The 21,911-nt window shown below is 42.8% G+C and overlaps 1 protein-coding gene across 8 annotated transcripts in view; it reads left to right on the top strand.

Moving 5' to 3' along the window:
• TTC6 (tetratricopeptide repeat domain 6) overlaps positions 1–21,911 on the top strand; it is a 167,841-nt gene that overhangs the window by 47,576 nt on the left and 98,354 nt on the right. For all 8 annotated transcript variants that reach the window (XR_008848967.1, XR_008848971.1, XR_008848972.1 and 5 more), the window contains 2 exons: positions 13,211–13,417; positions 20,412–20,571. Coding sequence is in view for 1 of the 8 variants with exons in the window: in XM_056546769.1 (XP_056402744.1) it covers positions 13,211–13,417; positions 20,412–20,571 (367 nt within the window). In the remaining 7 variants the exon portion in view is untranslated. The remainder of the gene's footprint in view (positions 1–13,210; positions 13,418–20,411; positions 20,572–21,911) is intronic.

Raw genomic sequence — 21,911 nt, 5'->3', positions numbered from 1 at the left:
TAGACAATAGTGGAATGTTTTAAGGGCCATAGAGTTTTAGTGAATTGTGTTTGTTTGCGTGCAAAGGACCAAGTATTTTACTGATTAGTTTAGTTTCTCGCCTGAATGTGGTAGCCTAGAACAATGTTCCCCAACCAGGTTGCCTCCAGCTGCTGCTAAACTACAGCCAAAGGCTGTCTGGGCATGCTGGGAGTTGTAGGTTTGCAACAGCTGGAGGCACCTGTGTTTGGATACACTGACCTAAAAGCTACTATGCTTGTGAAAATCCAAATAAAATATATAATTATTTATATGTAACCAAAACCATACAGAAGCTACCACTTCTCTATAAACAGATTGTGTTAGGCATTGACTGTGCAGGGAGAAGATTTCTTCAGGCAACACAAATGCTGCACAAGCTCAAAAATAGTTTGACCCCATAATGCAATCCATACACAACAGTATAATTTATTTATTATAACTTGAAATATCGCATAAAAAGTATGCTTTACAAATAAATAAAAAATTCCTTGATTTGTATAGAAAATGGGAATGACACAATACCATATATGCATGTGACTAATGGGGACCCTGATAAATAGTCATTGTACATTATACAAAGAGTGCTGCCATATAGTGACTAGATAATGGCACCATACAGTAAAAGAAAAATGCTACCATACAGTGGCCAAATAATGTCTCCATGCGCGACCAAATTATTTTGCAATAACGTGAAATGACAATTCATACAGCAGAGTAAAATACAGAACCATATACTGCTATAGTGAGATAAAATACAGTAGCCCGAAAAAGTGACATGTAGACGGTCTACCAAGCCTTAGAGGATACAGACTTGACAAAGAAGTCTTGTGACAAAACATGCATTGGAGTCTGAGCTGGAGGTCTTGTTCTAGGGCTGCATTTTGGGTATGAATCTGGTCTACATTATCCACATCAATTGCTTTGCATTTACATTTTTTATTTAATATTTGAGCATTTATTACTTGTCAGGTATTAACTATTCTCATATTACACTAGCACTTTACATTGTGTTAATTGTATCAATATTTATATTTGTAGTTTGGCATTTGATGGAGCTCCATTTTTATTTTCTCAGAAAGTTCTGGGACTTGCTAAAAAGTTGCTAAGTTAAATAAATAGTGATTTGCAATGTAAAAAGATTAGTATTATGTATCACTACTTGGGTAGTAGGGGTGTAAATTGGCAAGAATCTGGCGATACAATATGTATGACGATACGATATATATCCCAATTCTGTCTCAAATACGATATACTGAGATTTTTTTCCGCATGAGGCTGTATGAGGGCTAATTTTTTGCGCCATAATCTGTTTTTTGTATCCGTACCATTTTGGTATTGATCTTTTTAATCTCTTTTAACTTTTTTTCTGGGATGTTATAAATCTCGCAATTCTGTGGTTTGATCTTTTTTTTTACATTTACGTCATATACCATATGGGATACATAATGTTATATTTTAATAGTTCGTACAATTACGCACGCAGTGATACCAAATAATTTTTATTATGTTTACATGTTTTTATATAGGAATAGGGGGTGATTTTAACTTTTAATATGGAAGGGGTTAATGTGTGTCTTTTAAACTTTTATTAAAACATTATTATTATTTTTTTTCTTACACTTTATTAGTCCCTTAGGGGACTTTTATGAGGAATCATTAAATTCCTCATACAGATCAATAGAGTTGTATTGAACTCCATTGATCTGTGTGCTCTGCGCTCCATTGATAGAGCCTAGTCCAGCCAGGCTCTATCGATGACACGCTGCGGGGGGCGATCCACCCCACTAGCCCACCAGCCCTTTAGACACTGCTGTCAGCTTTGACAGCGGCGATCTAAAGGGCTAATAGCCAGCCGCTGGCTATTAGCAGCGGCCCCCGGCTACAGAGAACAGCTGGGGGCTGCAGAGTACGGAGCGTGCAGGAGTCCGGAGCCCGCTCCATACAGACTGCTGAGCGCCGCCGCACTTGTCAAGTCCGGCCCTGCTTGCCAGAAGCAGGGCTAAGGGCCGGAAAAATTCTCCTGCACGGTGCCTGGAACTGTATGTCCCGGGCGTCGGGCGATAGGAATTATAAAAGATCGATTAGAACATATTTTGAATCAATACAGTATTGTCTAATGAAATATCGCGATATTTGACTGAAATTATTTTTTTCTGACACCCCTATTGGGTAGGACCGCTATGTCTGTGTGTACACAATTGAAGCTGCGTTTTTTTTTTCACGGTTGCGTTATTAAATCAGTACCTAGTTTGTGTGGTTCATTTGGAATCCTGAGGATTAAGTCCGGTATCACTATCAGGATCCAAGGGGTGGCGGGAGACTGCCCCAGCCAGTGGTATATCTACCGTTCATAACCTCGGTAAAAGGTCTGCCCGTGTGTTCCTGACGGTCAAGGGTGACGTCACTATAGGTACATCTATTTATTAGTTTAATCTATTTTTAGCAAGTCCCAACTACCTATTGTATTTATTTATTATATTTCCACTTACCTGTGCGGGTTACAGAGACATGCACCTATAGTATTAGCAGCAGCATGCATACAGTCACACCCTATACCGTAGCACTAGTGTCGTGTATCTATTTAGATACATTTCTCTCCTGCAAGTTATTTATTTATTTTTTTTTTTATACCTTGGCTTACACATGATCAGTACTGAATTGGTAGGTGTAATTGATAAAAGAATATAGGGGGAATTTATCATTGTATGTGTATATCAAGTAATTTTTTCTGCCATTTTCCTGTGTGTACTCTATAGGCACTTCCCATAAATTTATCGAAAGGTGCATGTTCTTCATGAATAGCTTAGATCTAAGCAATTGTGGTCTGGGCTGGAGTGAGAGTGTGCAATATTTTTCAACACTTTTATATTGTCTCATTTGATTTGATAGCTACCACTGCAAGATTAAAAGCTCTTTTTACTTCAACCACACTACATATATAAAAAGCACATACATGTCAAATTCGGGACCTTTTTGTGCAATTCACCCCTTGCGCAAAACTTTGCAACAATTCAGTGCCAAATAACCAGGGTAAAACCAATCATAAATCCCACCCTATGGTTCTGATTAGTCACAATGAGTCATCCAAGGGATCACTTCTGTGGAAAGCAAATGCCTTTTTATTCATAATTTTCCCATATTTCATGGACTAAAAAAAAATAAAAAAATGTCTGCATGACCTTGCTATGCTGGACATCTGTACTCCTTTACGCGGGGGTTGTTCGCACCAGTCCTTGCTACAGCTGAGCTTGTGGGGGGAGCTGATTTTCTGTGCATTTGAATCTTTTTTAACTGTCTGCTTGAGAAAGGTGTTGAACCAAGGTGTTGCAGAAGTGTGATTGAAAGGACACTTGTTTTTCATGGATGTGCTGCCATAGATGACTTACTGTAAGCTGGCTTAAATGAACTTTGGATCACACCCAGTAAGTGTGCAACCTTAAATGCATTAGCGAATATTCCTGTGTTATTTGTGATTTATATCTGATTAGTCACAGTCAATCAAGTTCTCATCAGTATTGTGCTAAATTCCGTTTGATGTCTGTCCCGTCAGATGTCAGTTGTTTTAGCAGAGGAAAAATTACTGCTTGCAGTATTTTTTCCCCTCACTAAAGTCCTGTCATTTAGATTGACTAAGGGACGGAGCTCCTCACAACAGAGCGCATGGCTGATGTAAACTAAGCCTTAAAGGGGTACTCTGGTAGAAAACTTTTTTTTTAAATCAACTGGTTCCAGAAAGTTATACAGATTTGTACATTACTTCTATTAAAAAATCTTTATCCTTCCAGCACTTTTTAGCAGCTGTATGCTACAGAGAAAATTATTTTCTTTTTCAATTTCTTTTTTGTCTTGTCCACAGTGCTCTCTGCTGACACCTCTGTCCATATCAGGAACTGTCCAGAGCAGGAGAAAATCCTCATAGCAAACCTATGCTACTCTGGACAGTTCCTGACATGGACAGAGGTGTCAGCAGAGAGCACTGTGGACAAGACAAAAAAGAAATTCAAAAAGCAAAGAAGGATAAAGATTTTTTTAATAGAAGTAATTTACAAATCTGTTTAACTTTCTGGCACCAGTTCATTTAAAAAAAAGTTTTCCACCGGAGTACCCCTTTAAGGTCCTCAAACACATTAGACATGTTTTGGCCCCAACTTAAAGGGGTACTCCGGTGCTTACACATCTTATCCCCTATCCAAAGGGTAGGGGATAAGATGCCTGATCACGGGAGTCCCGCTGCTGGGGACGCCCGTGATCATGCACACGGCACCCCGTTAGTAATCAGTCCCCGGAGCGTGTTTGCTCCGGGTCTGATTATGGTCGACCGGAGGGCCGGCGGCGTATGACGTCACGCCCCCGCCCCCGTGTGCCGTCACGCTCCGCCCCTCAATGCAAGCCTACGGGAGGGGGCGTGATAGCTACCTTTGGATAGGGGATAAGATGTGTAAGCACCGGAGTACCCCTTTAATGACCCACAATGTCAGGGGTAGGTTCCTTTTACCTCCAGCCGATCCACCCACTCGTACGGAGGCATGACAACAATGGACCTGCATGCCCGACCAAGGCCTAAGCCTCCCATTCTTCGTTCACTCTTCCCAGAACCGACAGCCATGAACCTCTTCTGCCCCGGAGTCCAGAACCAACTTTGGTTCCCTCCAGCACCTTAAAACATCTTCCTGTTGCTCCCAACTCCAAGGACCCCCTGCCACAACGCAAACACCTGACCCCCTTAGGTTTTAGCATCCCTCCATATGCCCAAAGCCACCTCTATGCCATCCCTCAAGGCAAAACACCACAAATCAATACCTATGGTATTTAAATGAATCCCATCTCACCTCCAAAAAGCCCCTTCCCCACATTCCAAATCAGAATGGCGTACAGCAACCGAGCCTTTACGAGCCACAAATTTACTCATCGCCCTGTTAACCCTTTTCATGGCCTTATTTATGTGATCCACCGACCTTGCAAGCTTCCAAATCTTTCTCGGCACAATGTCCGACCAGACCACCACAGTCCACGGATACATAGCCCAGATGCGAAGAATATCAAATTTCATATCCCTCACCAGCTCTCTAAAAGGGCGAGCCCCCAAATCATTGCCACCGATATGAAGCACCTGGACATTGGGCACCCTATCCAGATGGACAAACCTAATAAAATCCAGCAATATTCTCCTCCACAACATGCCCCTCTGACCAATCCATCTCACCACCACCACCTGCCGAGAAAAATCCAAGTTGCCTCCTGTCCGCCCTGACCGCAGCTCTCCGCGCCCCCCAATGGACGTAGGAGTGCCCCATAATCCACACCAAGCAGGGAATTTCTGAAAAACAAAACAACAAATAGAACAAATACACAGATACAAGAATACCAACACAGAACCCCCAAAACTACTCGGTCAACTGGACATAGGACCTAAATCGAATGGATTCCCACCTCCCAATATGCCTAATCATGTCCTCACTCAGCCCCCACCGTGCCGCCTTGCTAGCATCCCCGATACGAAAAGAATGCCCACGAAACCTTCGACTAACCAAACTTTCAGCCACCAAGCAATGCCGAAACACAACCAGAAATTGGAACCTTGACAAAAAGGACCCATCACCATGCCTCAAGAAGGGGCCATCAAAAACTGGGGACCCTGAAGGATATCTCCCCAAACATTCAACCGGACACATTTCAGCCCCTGAAACTGCAAACAACACAACCTACTTTCCTCTTCCAAACTGATCTGTCTTGGAGCAACCTAAACTCCACTCTATCAGCAAACAAATCAACATCATCATTCCACAATCCCCCAGCCCTCCTAGTAGAGGGGCTAGCTAACTCCCCTAAGCGCAAAGCCCCAAAAAAAGCAAAAGAAAAAGCTAGCCGGAAAAGAACAACCTCCCCTTCAGATGAACACACATCCCCCAATCTAGCAGTTAACAACCCTAACAGCTGAAACGATCCTTGCATCCACTGATCAGCCACACTCCAACCCTTCTTAAACTCCCTCAAAGCCTGCCGGACTAAAAAGTATTTAGTTACATCCCCAAACCCCCGGGCCCGGCAGCCAAATAAAACACCAGCCATCAACTTACTAACCTTAGACATTGACCACCCCTCCTCCCTACAATGACCCAGCAACAACAGTTGCACATCTGCCCCCAAATCCGCACCAAACAGACCAAACCATTCCTCCCACTGCCACCATGCAGCCGTGTATGCAGACCATGTAGAATGAGCCAAAGAAGCTGCAATCAAACCCTCCGCCGCTGAAATAGCACGTCCCACAACTCCTCCGGGCGCAGGAATCCCTGAACATCTGCCTGGGGCACCAGCAACTGGAACCATGACCACTGTGAACGAGAAAGGGCGTAAGCAATCTAATTCTTCACCCCAGGAATATGCACCGCCACCACCCACACATTCAAAGATAAACACAACAGTACAAAGTATTGCAACAACCGAATCACTGGAGGCGAAGATGCAGACAAATTCTGAATAGCCATCACCACCCCCATGTTGTCACAATGAAAATGTATCTTTTTATTCCTGAACCTGTCTCCCCAGATGGCCAAGGCCACCACAATGGGAAACAGCTCGAGCAAGACTACATTTTTCAAAACTCCTTCAACAACCTACTTGTCCGCCCAAGGACCAGCACACCAACTCCCCTGACAAAAAAAACCTCCAAAACCAAACCCCCGCAACATCAGTATATAATTCAAAATCCGCTGCATCCACCACCTCCTCAGTCATCAAAGACCTCCCATTATACTGATCCAAAAAAGTGGCCCACACACCAAGATCATCCCACAATTCCCGTGACAACCTGACAAAATTATGCGGGGAAGCCACCCCCGCTGTAGCCCTAGACAACTTTCTACGAAAATTTCTCCCCATCGGCATGATCCGACAAGTGAAGTTAAGTTTCCCCAGCAGAGACTGAAGGGCCCACAACCTAATCTTCTTGCTCCGACAAGCCACCTGCACCTCCTCCCGCAAACCCACCAACTTATTCCCAGGCAATCTACACTCCATCAAGACCAAATCAGTTTCAAAGCCCAAAAAACTAAGAACAACACTAGGACGTTCTGTCTTGTCTGGCATCAAGGGGACCCCAAAACGCCTAGCCACTGACTCCAAAGTGTGAAAAAGGACTGAACACCCATTAGAACCCGGTGAGCCGATACATATAAAATCATCCAAATAATGGATGAGCGACTTACAGCCGGACACGTCGCGGACCACCCATTCTAAAAAAGTACTGAAACTTTCAAAATATGCACAGGAAATAGAACAACCCAAGGGCAAACACCTATCTACAAAATAACCTCCATCCCAAAAACATCCCAACAAATGCATACAATTCGGATGAAAAGGCAAAAGGCGGAAAGCCGATTCTATGTAATTTTTTGCCATAAGGGCCCCAGGACCATAGGACCTGATTCAACCAATTGCCACATCAAATGAATTATAACTCAGAGAACATAAGCTAGGGTCAATCCTATTATTAATGGAGGACCCATGGGGAAAGGAGAGATGATGAATCAGCCGAAACTTAAACGGCTCCTTCTTGGGAACTACTCCCAAAGGGGACACCCTCAAATTTTCTGCCGGAGCCACAGGAAAAGGACTATACAGATGGCCTAAGAACACTTATTTAGCCAACTTATCCCTCACCACCTCCAGATGCTCCAAAGCGGAATGCAAATTCCGCGTTCCCAACACTCCCCCTGAACTAACGGACAGAATAACAAAACCCAAAGAAAACCCGTCGAATAACAAACCAGCAGCCGCCCTGTCAGGATATCTATTGAGGAATGGCTCCATCTCTACCACTTGCACTGGTGTCACCCTCTTTTTCCAAACCTTCCCCACTCCCTCTGGGACACCCCTTGGGAACACTGTGACAACCCATCACTTCCGCCACAGCCCAAACACTCATTCTTTAACTTGCACTTGGATCGATCTGTACTTACACATACCCTAATTAAAGAGGAAACACAACCCTTTTTGTATGGCTGCCGAGGGGATGTTCCCGAACCCCTGTCACCTTCAATCAAAGACTAATATCTTTGGTATCTCATCTGATAGAAGGCCACACCGCCTTTCTCTGACAAAATTGCTCATCATAATGGAGCCAAACCTTTCCCCCATAAACTCTATATGCCTCCCCAATGGAATCTAGATAGCAAAACAAAGCAGAGCAATTCTCTGTCACCTGTTCCCCAATAAGACTAGCAAGAATTGCAAAGGCCTGTAACCAATAAGGAAAAGTACGTGGAATCAAGCGATACTCCGCTTCACCTCCTGCTCAATCTTTTCCTCAATCCACTTGCCATCCAGATTACATTTTTCCAAGGGAAGCAAGGAAAAAATTTCCACATACTCCCCACGCCAAATTTGCTCCCGCACATCTTGTTTAAGATGCGTTCCACAAAGGCCCTTTGAAATACACAGCCTCCCCTTTAGCAGCATCCACCAAACGAGTAACAACACAATGAGCACTCCCACAATGACCCGGTTCCAGAGTTTGCACCGACACCGATACCCCAGACCCAGAACCCACACTCACAATATCACTCCGAACCCCAACACCAGCAGACCCCACACCACCCCACGCCTCCACTGGCGAACTAACTTTATCCCCCAAAGCAGAACCAAGCCCCGCCATTAAATCCTGCAAACCCACAAAAAATTCAGACACTCCCCTCTCCTCTTAATCCCCCTGTGCTACCCCTGCTACCCGCCCAGCCCTTGGCAAAAAAGTAGGAAAAACCCAAGGGTGCTCACCTGGCTGCCCGGATGCTGTGGTCCCAGCAGCCGAAGATCTGGATCCCAGAAGCCTTTTGTCTGTACTAGGTCCTGCCAGAACCCGTACCTCTATCTGGCCTGCACCAAGACCTGCAGCAGCGAGGAATGGTCCGTCCTGGGGGCCAGCTGGCCCAGCAGTAGCAGATCCTCCGACAGCAGATACTCCGGCAGCAGCACTGCGCCGACTAGGCCCAGCAGCAGGTCCCCCACTGATGACATCAGAGGCCAGTGCATCAGAAACAGGCGCTTGCCTCGAAGGCTGTCCATCACCAGTGACGTCACGCTCCCTTCCAGAGCCTCCTGTGAGAGGGCGAGCCGACTGCTGCCCACTCCTTCCCTGCTTTCACACCACCGACTGCGGGCTGCAAAGCACTCAGGCCTCCTCCATCTCATTACTGGACTAGTTCCCCACCGCATGCCGGGCTCTGCTCCCAGCCAAATCCTGCTGGGACCTCGCCGCTTCAGCTCCGGAATCCCTACTGCTCACTGCCGGAGGGGGAGAGAGGGCCTCCCCTGACTGCAGACCCTGCCGACCAACCGGATTCCTCCCAGACCGCGCCCTTCGGTATCTGGAATTTCTCCCAGCAGCAGAGCTTGGAGGGTCCCTGGAGGGGCTCCGAACACCGCACTGGGCCCGGGGGTCTCTTCAGGGCTAATTCGCTCAGGAGGCTTGGTCCTCCTAGCCGAGTGCGATGTGGAGGCTGCAGCAGCAGGAGCAGCTCCATACCCCTCGCCTCTGGATCCAGACAGAAGATCGCGAAGCTGGTCCTGTAACCATCCAGGACCACGACCCTCTGCCTCCCATCTCAACTGGGCCAGCAAAGCATCCACAGATTCCATGAGGTACCACAGGTAAGCAGATTCTCCTTTCCAGCTGGAACACCACAAAATGGTTGCTCCAACTACCCTTTCACTCCCTTATATAACCTAACCCCAACCCCCTTATTCATCCAATGCCCACTTCCTCCTCCTTTAGGTGCTCCCCCCTGCCCCCTCATTCCACACACCAACCCCTTAATCAAAACTCACAAACTGAACTCACAAAACACCATTAACCCTTTCTATACCAGTCCTGACAAACCCTGTCATGAGGGTCTCCCCCTAGTTACGCTTCAGACTGGCCTAACTGGAGAGAGAGTTCAACTGACAGCTATCTTATGTGTATGACCTTAAGGGGCACTCCAGCGTTTAAAAATCTCCTATACACAGTACAACCTTTAGTACCCTAAATTATTTTTAGAACATTTCCCCCAATCTCCCTGCTATATGGAGCCTATCCCATCTCTACGGGAGCTCCGGAGATACAGCGCTCGAGTATCTCTGGCTTTCTCATAGAAAAAGCACAGTGTGCATGCTGATCCTGCACCCCAGAGTACCCCTTTAATAATTGACATTTTCTCTGATTGTAGTCATTTGCTTCCTGATTGTTCTAATTTTGCCCAGGCCATGATATAGACTTCTAGCTGCTACATCCCAACTCTCTAGTTTCTCCATGAACATCTTTGGTGCCTGTCTTTTGCAGAACATCTCTGCTGTTTTTCTGGCAGCACGTCTCTCCTCTTCTCAGACAAAGACCCTCACTGTGTGTAAGTCTCCATACATATGCACATGAATATTGTTCGATGCAACTTTTAGGGTAAAAACATACTAGATGGATTGGCTGTAGGTTTCCAATGCAGAGATTTTCAAAGAAAATGTACAGTAACTGCAAAGTAGTGGATTACTTTTTGATACATTACCCTTAGGATAGACTCTCAAGGTAACCCCTTCAGATCCAATGTCATGTAATATACCCTAAATGTCACATACAGTAATGTTAATATTAAATTCGTGGTATGTACCTTACATGTTATATACTGTGATTTTATTATTAACTAGCTGAGTACCCGGCGTTGCTCGGTTTTCCTTCCTCATCCTTGTTGGGGAGGAGAATAAACAAAAGAGGAAGCTTTTGACTTCATATCCCATCCTCATAAATTGTTGCCATATCCCGACCTCCTATCCCGTCCTCCTATCCCGTCCTCCTATCCCGTCCTCCTATCCCGTCCTCCTATCCCGTCCTCCTATCCCTTCCTCCTATCCCGTCCTCCTATCTCGACCTCCTATCCCGACCTCCTATCCCGTCCACCTATCCCGTCCTCCTATCTCGGCCTCCTATCTCGACCTCCTATCCCAACCTCCTATCCCGTCCTCCTATCCCGTCCTCCTATCCCGTCCTCATATCCCGTTGTCCTATCTCGGACTCCCATCTCGACCCGTAATATGTGTACCAGGTATTGAAATATCTCCAGCCGTACGGAAGTTATGTGGGAACATACATTTCCCATTGATTTGCATGGGACTTTAAACAAAAACCCCGACCCTCACAAATGGGGGTAGTTAGGGGTTAAATTAACTATCCTATATTTTAAGTTGCCATATAAATAACATGTGACCAAGTATTATCGAAATATCTCCAGCCATTTGGAAGTTATGCAGTAACATATATTTCCCATTGACTTGTATGGGACTTTAAACATAAACCCTGCCCCTGGCAAATGGGGGTGAGTAAGGGTTAAATCACCTATCCTATGTTTGTTGTAGACATATAAGTAACATGTGAGCCAAGTTTCGTGTTAATATCTTTAGCCGTTTGGACGTGATGCTGGAACATACACACATACATACACACACACACACACACACACACATTGGCCCTCATTTACTAAGAAAATCGGGTTGTAAGTCTATGTTGCTTTCTTACCCGACTGCTTTTTTCCCCTGGTATTTATTATTATGTTGCATCCTGTTTGTCGCACGTGGGTTTTGTAGGTTTGGGTTTCCAACTCCTCTGAGCTGTCGGGAAAAAATCCACAACAATTCAACAAATTCGGGTTGGAAACCTTAATAAATACGTGGGAAAGCTCAGAAATGTCGGGTTACGCCCCTTTTTCGGGTTTGGGAGAATCCACATCGGGTCCGTCGGGAAAAAATGTTGCATAGTGTCGCAGACTGGCGCACGATGTCTGCGACATGGCGCAGACAAAGATGCGACAAAAAAAACCGACAAAAGAGGTCGGGTTTAGAATAGTAAATGAGGGCCATTGAGTTTTATATATATAGATGAGGTTATTCAGGCAAAATGTATTGGTGACCTATCCTCAGAATATGCCATCAATATCTGATAGAACTGTTTGCCAGACCGTTGCTTTGCCATACATAGTAATACATAACAGAATGCAGACCGCTCTGTACATTGTGTAGTGGCCTGGTTGGGGTACTGCAGCTCTGTTCTCACTGAACTTAGTAAGACCTAAGCTGCAGTAACCCAGAACAGCCACTATACAATGTACAGAGCTGTCTGCTTACTGCTCTGGTGCACTTTGTATGGCAAATGGCTGATCGCCTGGAAAAACCCATTAACATTGAGTTCACAGTATACAAAAATTAAGGTATGAGAATTCATGTAATTGTGAAAAACGCTTCAATATTGACGTTACTGTAACATGTTTCTTTATTTCTTATTTATCCTGGGAATGTTAGGTTCTGTTAACATGATGTTATGATGCTACTTTTTGTACATGCACAGGGTAAATTTGATATATGAGCTAAGCATTAAGTCTCATCATATGCCACTTTGTACCTGCCTGGCAAATGCTAAAAGTACACACCAAATGTGGTGAAGCAAAAGTGAACGATTGCCAATTATTAAAGCTGTTGTTAGATTTCCCTAGGTTCTAACACAGTACCAAACCCTGGTCTTTTCTTCACCAAGTGTTATGTGTTGTGTAATTTACAGTATACCTCTGCAGTCCTTTTTTTGGTGATCAAGAAGCTTTTGGGTCCCCCCCATGCACAAACCCTTGCAATCATCTACTCCACTGCCAATGACAGGCTCGGTGAACCATTCTAATGCCTTTTATTCAGAAAGTGAGATGAACAAATTCAATTTCACTAATCCGCTTACTATCTCCCAGGAGAATGACAGTGTTCTCTTTTTACAAGAACAGAAGTTTCTCTTTTTTACTTGTATCTTTAGAATCTTTTAACCACATTCCAGGATTGTGCACTTCCTTTGAGTTTAAATTGTCACTTATAAAGTTGTACTAACGTTGTTTTTTCCTACTTAACATTTGTCTATTGTTTATTCTATTGTGCATAATATTCTTTTAGCATTCCTAAAGTTTCCATGTTATATAATTAGATTGGTATTTATTTCCATTATATTCATTAATGAATAATCAAAATGTATGGATTTCGATATGCAAAACCTATAGTGGAGAAAGTTGTTAGTTTTTCTAGGTACATGGGAAATACGGGCCAACAGTAACCAGTTGGGAGCTGTGTCATTTCTGTATCCCATTTGCAAACTTGAGATCAATATCCTATAATAATATTGTTTTTTTTTCTTCAGATTTGGTGAACATCAGACAATCCATCATCTGTGCACATTGTCACCCAATCATGTTCTACCAAGCTACCTACAAGTATCATCACGGGTGCATCACACAATGGACAGAAAAGGCCATAATACTGAACCAGTTGTTACCATTAGTCCTAAAGGGAACACAATAATTGATGCCAACCATCACTTACTGCCAGCCTGTGAAGAAGAGATTAGGTAAACATGTCTTTAACATCCTGAATTGGTAATGGGTCAACTTAGTTTTTTTCAGTTTTTATGAAATGTTACGTTTAAAGTATTTAATGTCATTTAACCAAATGTTTGACATGTCACAAGTAAACTGACAGCATCTTGATGCTGTCTGCTTACTGTTGTGGATGTTATTTGCTAGAGCCTGGGACCACTGGCTTGCTGACTTGCATTTGATTGCCTTAATTTAAGGGGTGGGTTAAGTGAAGTACTGTTGTACTTGAGAACATTTTTATAAAGGAGAACTTGCTGGAATCCCGATCCCATCCTCCAGCCCCCAAGCACCATGAAGATGGCAAGACCAGGGCCCATTTTATCACCCTGACGCATAGCGACGGGAGAGCGATTCCAGTGGCACCGGGGGAGCGGCAGAAGGTAAGTTAATGATTGTTATTTTGGTTGCGGCAGCCCATCAGCCTGATCTATGTGGTCTGCCATTATTGGTAAGGGGCTCTTGCACATGCTTTATGTTTATGATGTAAATGTACGTCATGGTATGCTAAGTTTACATTCTGTGTCCTCTAGGAGTTAAAGTAAACAGTGTGCAGCTAGCTTTAAAGTAAAAAAATATATGTCAGTGAAAAGCTAGCCAATTTTTACCCAAAATACGCTCCCACTAGCACTTTGCCGGCATGTGTGCCAGCGAAACGTTGCTTCATACATGCAATGATCACACCCTCGCTATTCTAAAAATGTGCCTTTTTTTTAGGTGCACATGCCTTGATTTGTGTTTCCCTATATGTCTGTTATCCAGCATTCTAGCAATTTTTAAAGGGGTATTCCAGGAAAAAAATGTTTTTATATCAACTGGCTCCAGAAAGTTAAACAGATTTGTAAATTACTTCTATTAAAAAATCTTAATCCTTTCAATAATTATCAGCTGCTGAAGTTGAGTTGTTGTTTTCTGTCTGGCAACAGTGCTCTCTGCTGACATCTCTGCTTGTCTCGGGAACTGCACAGAGTAGAAGAGGTTTGCTATGGGGATTTGCTTCTAAACTAGGCGATTCCCGAGACACGTGTCATCAGAGAGCACTTGGACAGAAAAGAACAGCTCAACTTCAGCAGCTCTTAAGTACTGAAAGGATTAAGATTTTTTAATAGAAGTAATTTACAAATTTGTTTAACTTTCTGGAGCCAGTTGATATATAAAAAAAAGTTTTTTCCTGGATAACCCCTTTAATGTTAGCCTAGTTTTTTGTTGATGGAGCTGGGGCCCCTGAGGAGAGTATTCCAGGCCGTAAGACAGGTGTAATTGGCTGACAGTCATTATCTCTCCTGTTGGAATGTGGTCTCTCTTAAGGAATCACTTATCCATGACAGTCCCTCCCTTTTACACAAAGGGCCCATTACATGAAGCGTGTGCAGGGGATGCTTGATTCCCAATGTGTCAAGATCTACCATCCGTCTTTAGCGAGCCGGCCCCCACTTGTCGCCCATCCAGTGAGTGATATGTGTTTACATTCGCCAGTCACTGTGTCCAGCCTGGCACCCTTAGTATTTTTCACAACAAATTAGAAAGGTTGAATGAATTTTGGCTCACCTTCTTGACATCAGTTTTTTTGTAATTTCTAGAATGTGATTATTTCATTGTATTCAAGTGCTTGATACCAGAATTGGATGGTGAATACAATTTTGATGTATTTGGTCCTCATTTCAAAATATTCAGGACCCACAATGCAGAGATATTGGGGGTTTGCCTGCAAGGAGCAGTTTTGCCATTGGTACCAACCTCTGTACTAAAATAACTGCCTTGTCCTCAATCCTGTGAAATCTGGTCAAAAATTACAGGATTGAAGACCACTCAGTATAGTGGTGAAAAATCCTTAAGTTTGCTAAAACCTGCAGCCAGGGAAGATTTTTGGGGAATTGAATTACCTGACTATGCGTTGCAGGTATACATTTATACTTCCTAAGTATAACCAGACATATGTCACTGTATAGCCATTAGGCAGCCACTGGCCGCAATGCAAAAAATCCTATACCATACAGTACTTTTTTTTTTTTTTTTTTGCAGTGGCCTATTGCATGGGAAATTGTAGACCTCTGTACTTACCTATATGGTAAAAAAAGGTTAAAGTCTTGAGGTCTTGTCAAGCTCATAAGTACGGAAAGGAAATAAAGCAATAACAGGATTTTAGAAATTCGTGGAAATTTATTAAAAAGGAAAAACTAATGCATTGACATATTCAAATCCTTTCATCAGTACTTAGGTGAAGCACTTTTGGCAGCAATTACAGCTTCCAGTCTTCTTAGGGATGATACCATAAGGTTTGCACACCGGGATTGGGGACCGTCAGGTCTCTCCGGAAATGTTCAATTGGGTTCAAGTTAGGGCTCTGGCTAGGCCACTCAAGTACATTTACAGTTGTCCTTAAGCCACTCTCTTGTTGTCTTGGCTGTGTGTTTAGAGTTATTGTCTTGTATAAATGTGAACCTTTAAGCTCAGTCTGAGGTCCAGAGCACTCTGGATCAGGTTTTCATTAAAGCGTACCCATCAGATCCCCCAAATATTTTTTTTAAATATATCACTCAGTACCTAATTCTGACCATGTGTCTATCACCTTTATTTATTTTTTTATTACACTTTTAATTTAGCTCATTAGTCTGAATTCCTCTGAAAGGTAGGGGCGTGGCCTCATTGTGCAGGTCTCCGCCCCCTCCCTCAGTATACTGTCTGCTCACATCTCCCCTAGCATTAGCAAAACTACAACTCCCATCTTGTCCTCACTGACAGTAGCAGGACACAAGCTGACAGTGGGAGGATTTTTCCTCCAGCTGTGAGCCCTGCGCTCACAGCTGTCAATCAAGGAAGTGTGTCCGTGACATAGGTGATGACGCATGGACACAGCAGGACTAGTATGTGTCCAAGCAGGGGGGGGGGCAGTTGGTTGACTGGCTTTTTCAGTATGAAATACTGAAAATTTTCTAATGAAAGTAATTGCAAAGCCTATTGTTTTGCATGCTTTACAACATATCAAAAGTTTTTTTTTATCTGACAGTGCCCATTTAAGAATATCTCCGCTTGATTCAGCTTTTCCTCAACCTTGACTAGTCTTCCTGTCTTTGCTGTTGAAAAAGTCCCCCACAGCATGATGCTGCCACCACTATGCTTCACTGTAGGAATTAAGCAGACAATGAGCAGTGCCTGGTTTACTCCAGACACAACGATTCAGTCATGGTTCCATCAGACCAGAGAACATTCTGATAGTCCTGTAGGGGCATTTTTGGGCATTCAATTGTCTTTTACTGAAGATCTGTCATAAAGCTCACATTGGTGAAGTGCTGCTGTGATGGTTGACCACCTGAAAGTTTCTCCTATCTGCACACAAGATTTTTGGAGCTCAGCCAGAGTGAACATTGGATTTTGGTTACCTTCTCCCCCAATTACTTAGTTTGGTGGAGTGGCATTTCTAGGAAGAGTCTTGGTTGTTCCAAACTTCTTCCATTTAAGAATTATGGAGGCTACTGTGCTCTTGGGAACTTTTAGTGCACCTAATTTTTTTAACCCTTTTCCTGATCTGTGCCTCCACACAATTCCATCTCTAAGCGCTACAGGCAGTTCTTTCCCCCCATGGCTTGGTTTTTGCTCTGATATGCATTGTCAGCTGTGAGACCTTATAAAGACAGGGTTGTGTCTCAAATTCTGTTCAATCAACCGAATTTACCACAGGTGACTCCAGTCAAGGTGCAGAAATAAAATTCAAGTGTCATAGGATAGGGTCTGAATACTTATTTCTATGCAAAATTTTAGTGTTGTATTTTTTAAAATTTGCACAAACTACATTTTTACTTAGTCATTATGGGGTATTTAGTGCAATTTAATGGGGGAAAACATGTTTATATTCTTTTTTATATTTGCAGCATAACAAATTGTGAAAAAAGTGAAAAGGTCTGAAAACTTTCAGAATACATTGTAGCTGGAGCTATCGTCTATTATCTGAGGTCGCAGTCTGCCAGAAAGGGCAAGTTTTAATTACTCCGTGCATGCAGATCAGCCAAAGTGTCTGTGTCCACTGTGTAAACTGCTAGAACAATGGATTCCAATTACTATCTGCAGTGATCCTTACTTAACTTTGCAGCTTTCATTGGTTTCACTGTTTAAATAAAGAGCAATACAAATGGCTGACACTGATTGTCTTACCTAAGGATATTATCCAAACTATCAGAACAATGGTTTCTAGTTACTAACCTCAGCCATCTATTGATCACAATAGAAGAAAAGACTAGAGTAAAACAAGAACCTTATTAAAAAAATAAAAATAACTGTCCCTTGTACATCTGCTGGACTGGACTTGACTATTTAAGAGATAGTTGTAAGGTGGCAATATATGTAATACAATTTAGAAAGCAGTTTTCTGTGCCCATTTCACCATTACACTCTTTGTGTTATAACATGTCTGTCTCTCTCTCTCTCTCTCTCTCTCTCTCTCTCTCTTTCTCTCTTTCTCTCTCTATAGATAGATAGATAGATAGATAGATAGATGTGTGTGTGTGTCCATTCTCTATCAGATCAATTAATTTTCCCACGGTCTAAGGTGTAAAAAATCTGCTCTCCCTCCTGTCTTAGAGAGAGTGGATAGAGATAAATTGTAAGTTACAGACCTGCATTTGTATGCTGTATTCGCCTTATACCTGTTCTGATTGATTCTTTTTTGCAGTTTTCTTGAGGCCTTTGGTCTATTGTTTTTGGTCTGCCATGTTGGTGTACTTCCCTACTACTTCATCGATCAGGCCTTGACGATTTAGTGCCACCAGCTTTGTTGGAGTTACCACCACCAAGCGGTCACAGTGCTGCTTTTTTATTTTTTGGGCACCCTACTTTTCTGCTTCTATTTGACGATACTGATAGAGAAAGTTTTTCTCCTCAGGCTAGCCCTTCACATTTTTGGTGTTCTATGTCACAGCTGGGCATATTATGCAGGTACACTGCTTCTGACAACTCTGTAGATTCTCTACTTCAATCCTTCTTCTGGGACTACTCCTGTGACAAAGCTGTTTTCCCTCCTCTCTTGTGCTACAGAAGACAGCAGCATTTTTCTCTGGACTGTCTATCAGTTCTTCTCTGATTTCCCACAACTTCCAGACCCCAGCGACGAGCATCAAGACCAGGGCTGATGGCTCTCAATCACTGCCCCCCCCCCATTAATGACCAAGATATTGCCATGTCTGAAGCCTCTCTACAAACAATGGCCAAATGTATTACTGCCATGCCGCCCATTAATACCAGACTTCAGTCCTTCCAGTCTTTACTTCCCAACTCTCTGGGCACACACAACTGGGGCAAATCAGAGGGCCACCATTTTTTTCACTTAAAGGAGTACTCCGGTGGAAAAAATTTTTTTTAAAATAAATTGATGCCAGAAAGTTAAACAGATTTGCAAATTACTTCTATTTAGAAATTACTTCTACATGTAAATTACTTCTATTCCGTGTCAGGAACTGTCCAGAGCAGGAGAGGTTTTTAATGGGAATTTGTTTCTACTCTGGACAGTTCATGACATGGACAGAGGTGTCAGCAGAGAGCACTGTGATCAGACTGAAAATAACTATACAACTTCCTCTGGAGCATACAGCAGCTGATAAGTTCTGGAAAGGTTAACATTTTTAAATAGAAGTAATTTACAGATCTGTTTAACTTTCTGGCACCGTTTGATTAGAAAACATTTTATTTCCACTAAAGTATCCCTTTAATACTGTTTCTTTGAGACAACTGTTCCTGCTAATTGCAGGTCTTTTTGAAGCTTTCCACAAAGTGGTCATTGGCTTTTGGACAACACTTCTGATTATTCTTTTAAATCTTGTAAGGAGCACTTGGTCAAAGCAAATATATGGTAAAATAATTGTCTTTCAACTTCCATATTATGGCCCCAAACAGTGCTCACTGGAACATTCAGAAACTTAGAAATGCACCAGTAACCAACACCATTGTTATGTTTTGCAACAATTAGGTTGCGAAGATCTTGAGACAGCTCTTTGCTTTTACCCATCATGAGATGACACCTTGACAATGAGACCTTTTTGTAGTCATCAGTTGGGACTCAACCAGCTGATATTAATTTGCACTGACAAAGGGCTGGGTTGCTTTTTAATTACTGATAGATTTCAGCTGTTGTCTTGGCTTTCCATGTTGTTTGCACCTTTCTTTCTTCATGTGTTCAATACTTTTAGCGTGTGCCATGTCACATTATTATTGGATTATTACACATTAGATCATTTGAGGAGAAACAAAAAGATTGGAAAGAAAAAAATATCCATCTTGTAAAGGTACACATGCAAAAGTAATCTGCCGAAATTTCATTAGGCTGAGAGCTATTTTTGCCGGTCGCTCCATACACATGACTGTTTGGAATGGCTGAAAGTTTCATGTATTCATGAGAGAGTGGGGTAAGACACTGTCAGACTCCTCTGACAGTGTAACTTTTCTTCCCCAACATCATCTGTTAAAGAGGTATTCCATGATTTTTTTTTTTTTTTTTTATATCAACTAGCTCCAGAAAGTTAATCACTGGCAACAGTGCTCTCTGCTGACATCTCTGCTTGTCTCGGGAACTGCACAGAGTAGAAGAGGTTTGCTATGGGGATTTGCTTCTAAACTGTGCGGTTCCCGAGACACGTGTCATCAGAGAGCACTAAGAAAAGAACAACTCAACTTCAGAAGCTCATAAGTACTGAAAGGATTAAGATTTTTTAATAGAAGTAATTTACAAATCTGTTTAACTTTCTGAAGCCATTTGATATATATAAAAAAGTTTTTTTTCCTGGATAACTGGATAGCTCCAGTATAGGGGAGCAGTAGATAATGTCTTTATGTAACTGATATTAGTGTTATTTCTTTATTACAAATTCCCCCAAATCATCACATGCCGGTGGTGTTTTTTGATTCTTTTAATTTGTTGTTTTACTGTCACCCTTGTTTAAATGATGCCTTATATATTAATTACTAGCAGTCCATTTTTTGCAGGCTTTTTCAAGATGGAATTCTAGCCTCTTCACTACAGTTTCAGGATCAGAAGGGCAGTGTAATTACCCTGCCTCCTCAAAGTCCACAGAGCTTACAGCAGTGGCAGAAGATCGCTGAGTATTATGTGGAAGGACCACGAATGCAGCTTGTTGGAGAACAGGTAACATGGATTTTAGTATTCAGCAATCATAGAAAGGATCTGTCCATAGTGGAAGAAAATAATGGATATAAAATAAGTAAACAACAGTTAGAAAGCTTTGTCGTATAAGGATTGGTGAGGAGTTCGGCTAGGGCTATATGACAACTCAGGGCTATACTGTCAATATAATAACATTTGTCACATACTGCAAGCACCCCAAGATTCAAATTTGATGGATTTTTGGTTGATGGATTTTTCTACTGTGACCTGTCACAGATAAATCACACGAATATTTTGGTCACTCGAATTAGATGTTATTTGCTGTTCCACAACCAATGTTGCCCTGTAGCCCTTGCCCAATTCTGGTGCCTTATTATAAGTTTAAAATATATATATATATATATATATATATATATATTGGTATTCCAAACACTAACATGATTATCAAGGTCATCAGTGTCTTGAAGAGTACCTATCATCAACTAAACTTTACCTAATCCCCCGCCCCCCCTACTGTCCCTGACTCTCTCACTGACACTATCCCTGCTTTTTCCCCCACTGAAAACAGCAGATAAATACCTTATCTTCAGGTATCTCTGCTGCTTATGCTGCTGGCTGTCTGTGAGAGAGGAAGGGGAAGTGGCCCGGCAGTTGTGACGTCAGCTGAAGCCTGACTGGGCTAACTTTCGCCCTTCCTCCTCTATGCTGCAATCCCTCTCAGACGGCAGGCACGGCAGCTTCTGAGTCTCCTCCTCTCTGTTATGAACTGCACATGCCATACAGAGAGGAGGAAGATTGGAGGACAGAGCTGCCATGCCCTGAAGCAATAATTCAAGACACAATGGCGGGTGTTTTATATATAATTATTGCATTGCAAAGGAAGACCGCGATCAGATGTAGGGTTAGTATAGGCAGACCCGATGTTTTCAATATGCAGAGCAGCGCTGCACTGACTTAGGGCTGCTCCTGATGGCCGATTGACAGGCAGGGAGCTGCGCTGAGCTTGTCTGTGTCCAGGATGCAGTCTGAGATTTCGAATTCATGCCAGGCCGGCATGAGTCTGAAACATATACAAAGGCTTGTGGCTGGTACTGCTAGGGAGACCCCTAGTGGTCAGTATTTCAAACAGGAAAAATAAATAGAAAGAAGCATATTTTTTAATAACATGCAATTAGAAAAGTATTCTGTATGCATTAATCTATAATATATAAAACATTTTTTTGATGAAAGGTACCCTTTACAGGTAGTGATCAGACTGCTGGTACCCAGACAATGACTAGAGGGAGAGTACCGCTCTCAAACAAGCACTGTGTTGGATTAGTAATGCAGACCTCTTCCCTTAATAGTTTAAAGGCAATACA

The sequence above is a fragment of the Hyla sarda genome, chromosome 11 (assembly GCF_029499605.1).
Source record: "Hyla sarda isolate aHylSar1 chromosome 11, aHylSar1.hap1, whole genome shotgun sequence".
NCBI lineage: Eukaryota > Metazoa > Chordata > Amphibia > Anura > Hylidae > Hyla > Hyla sarda.
Note: the sequence above shows the minus strand (reverse complement) of the source record. Positions and strands in the feature narration are given on the sequence as shown.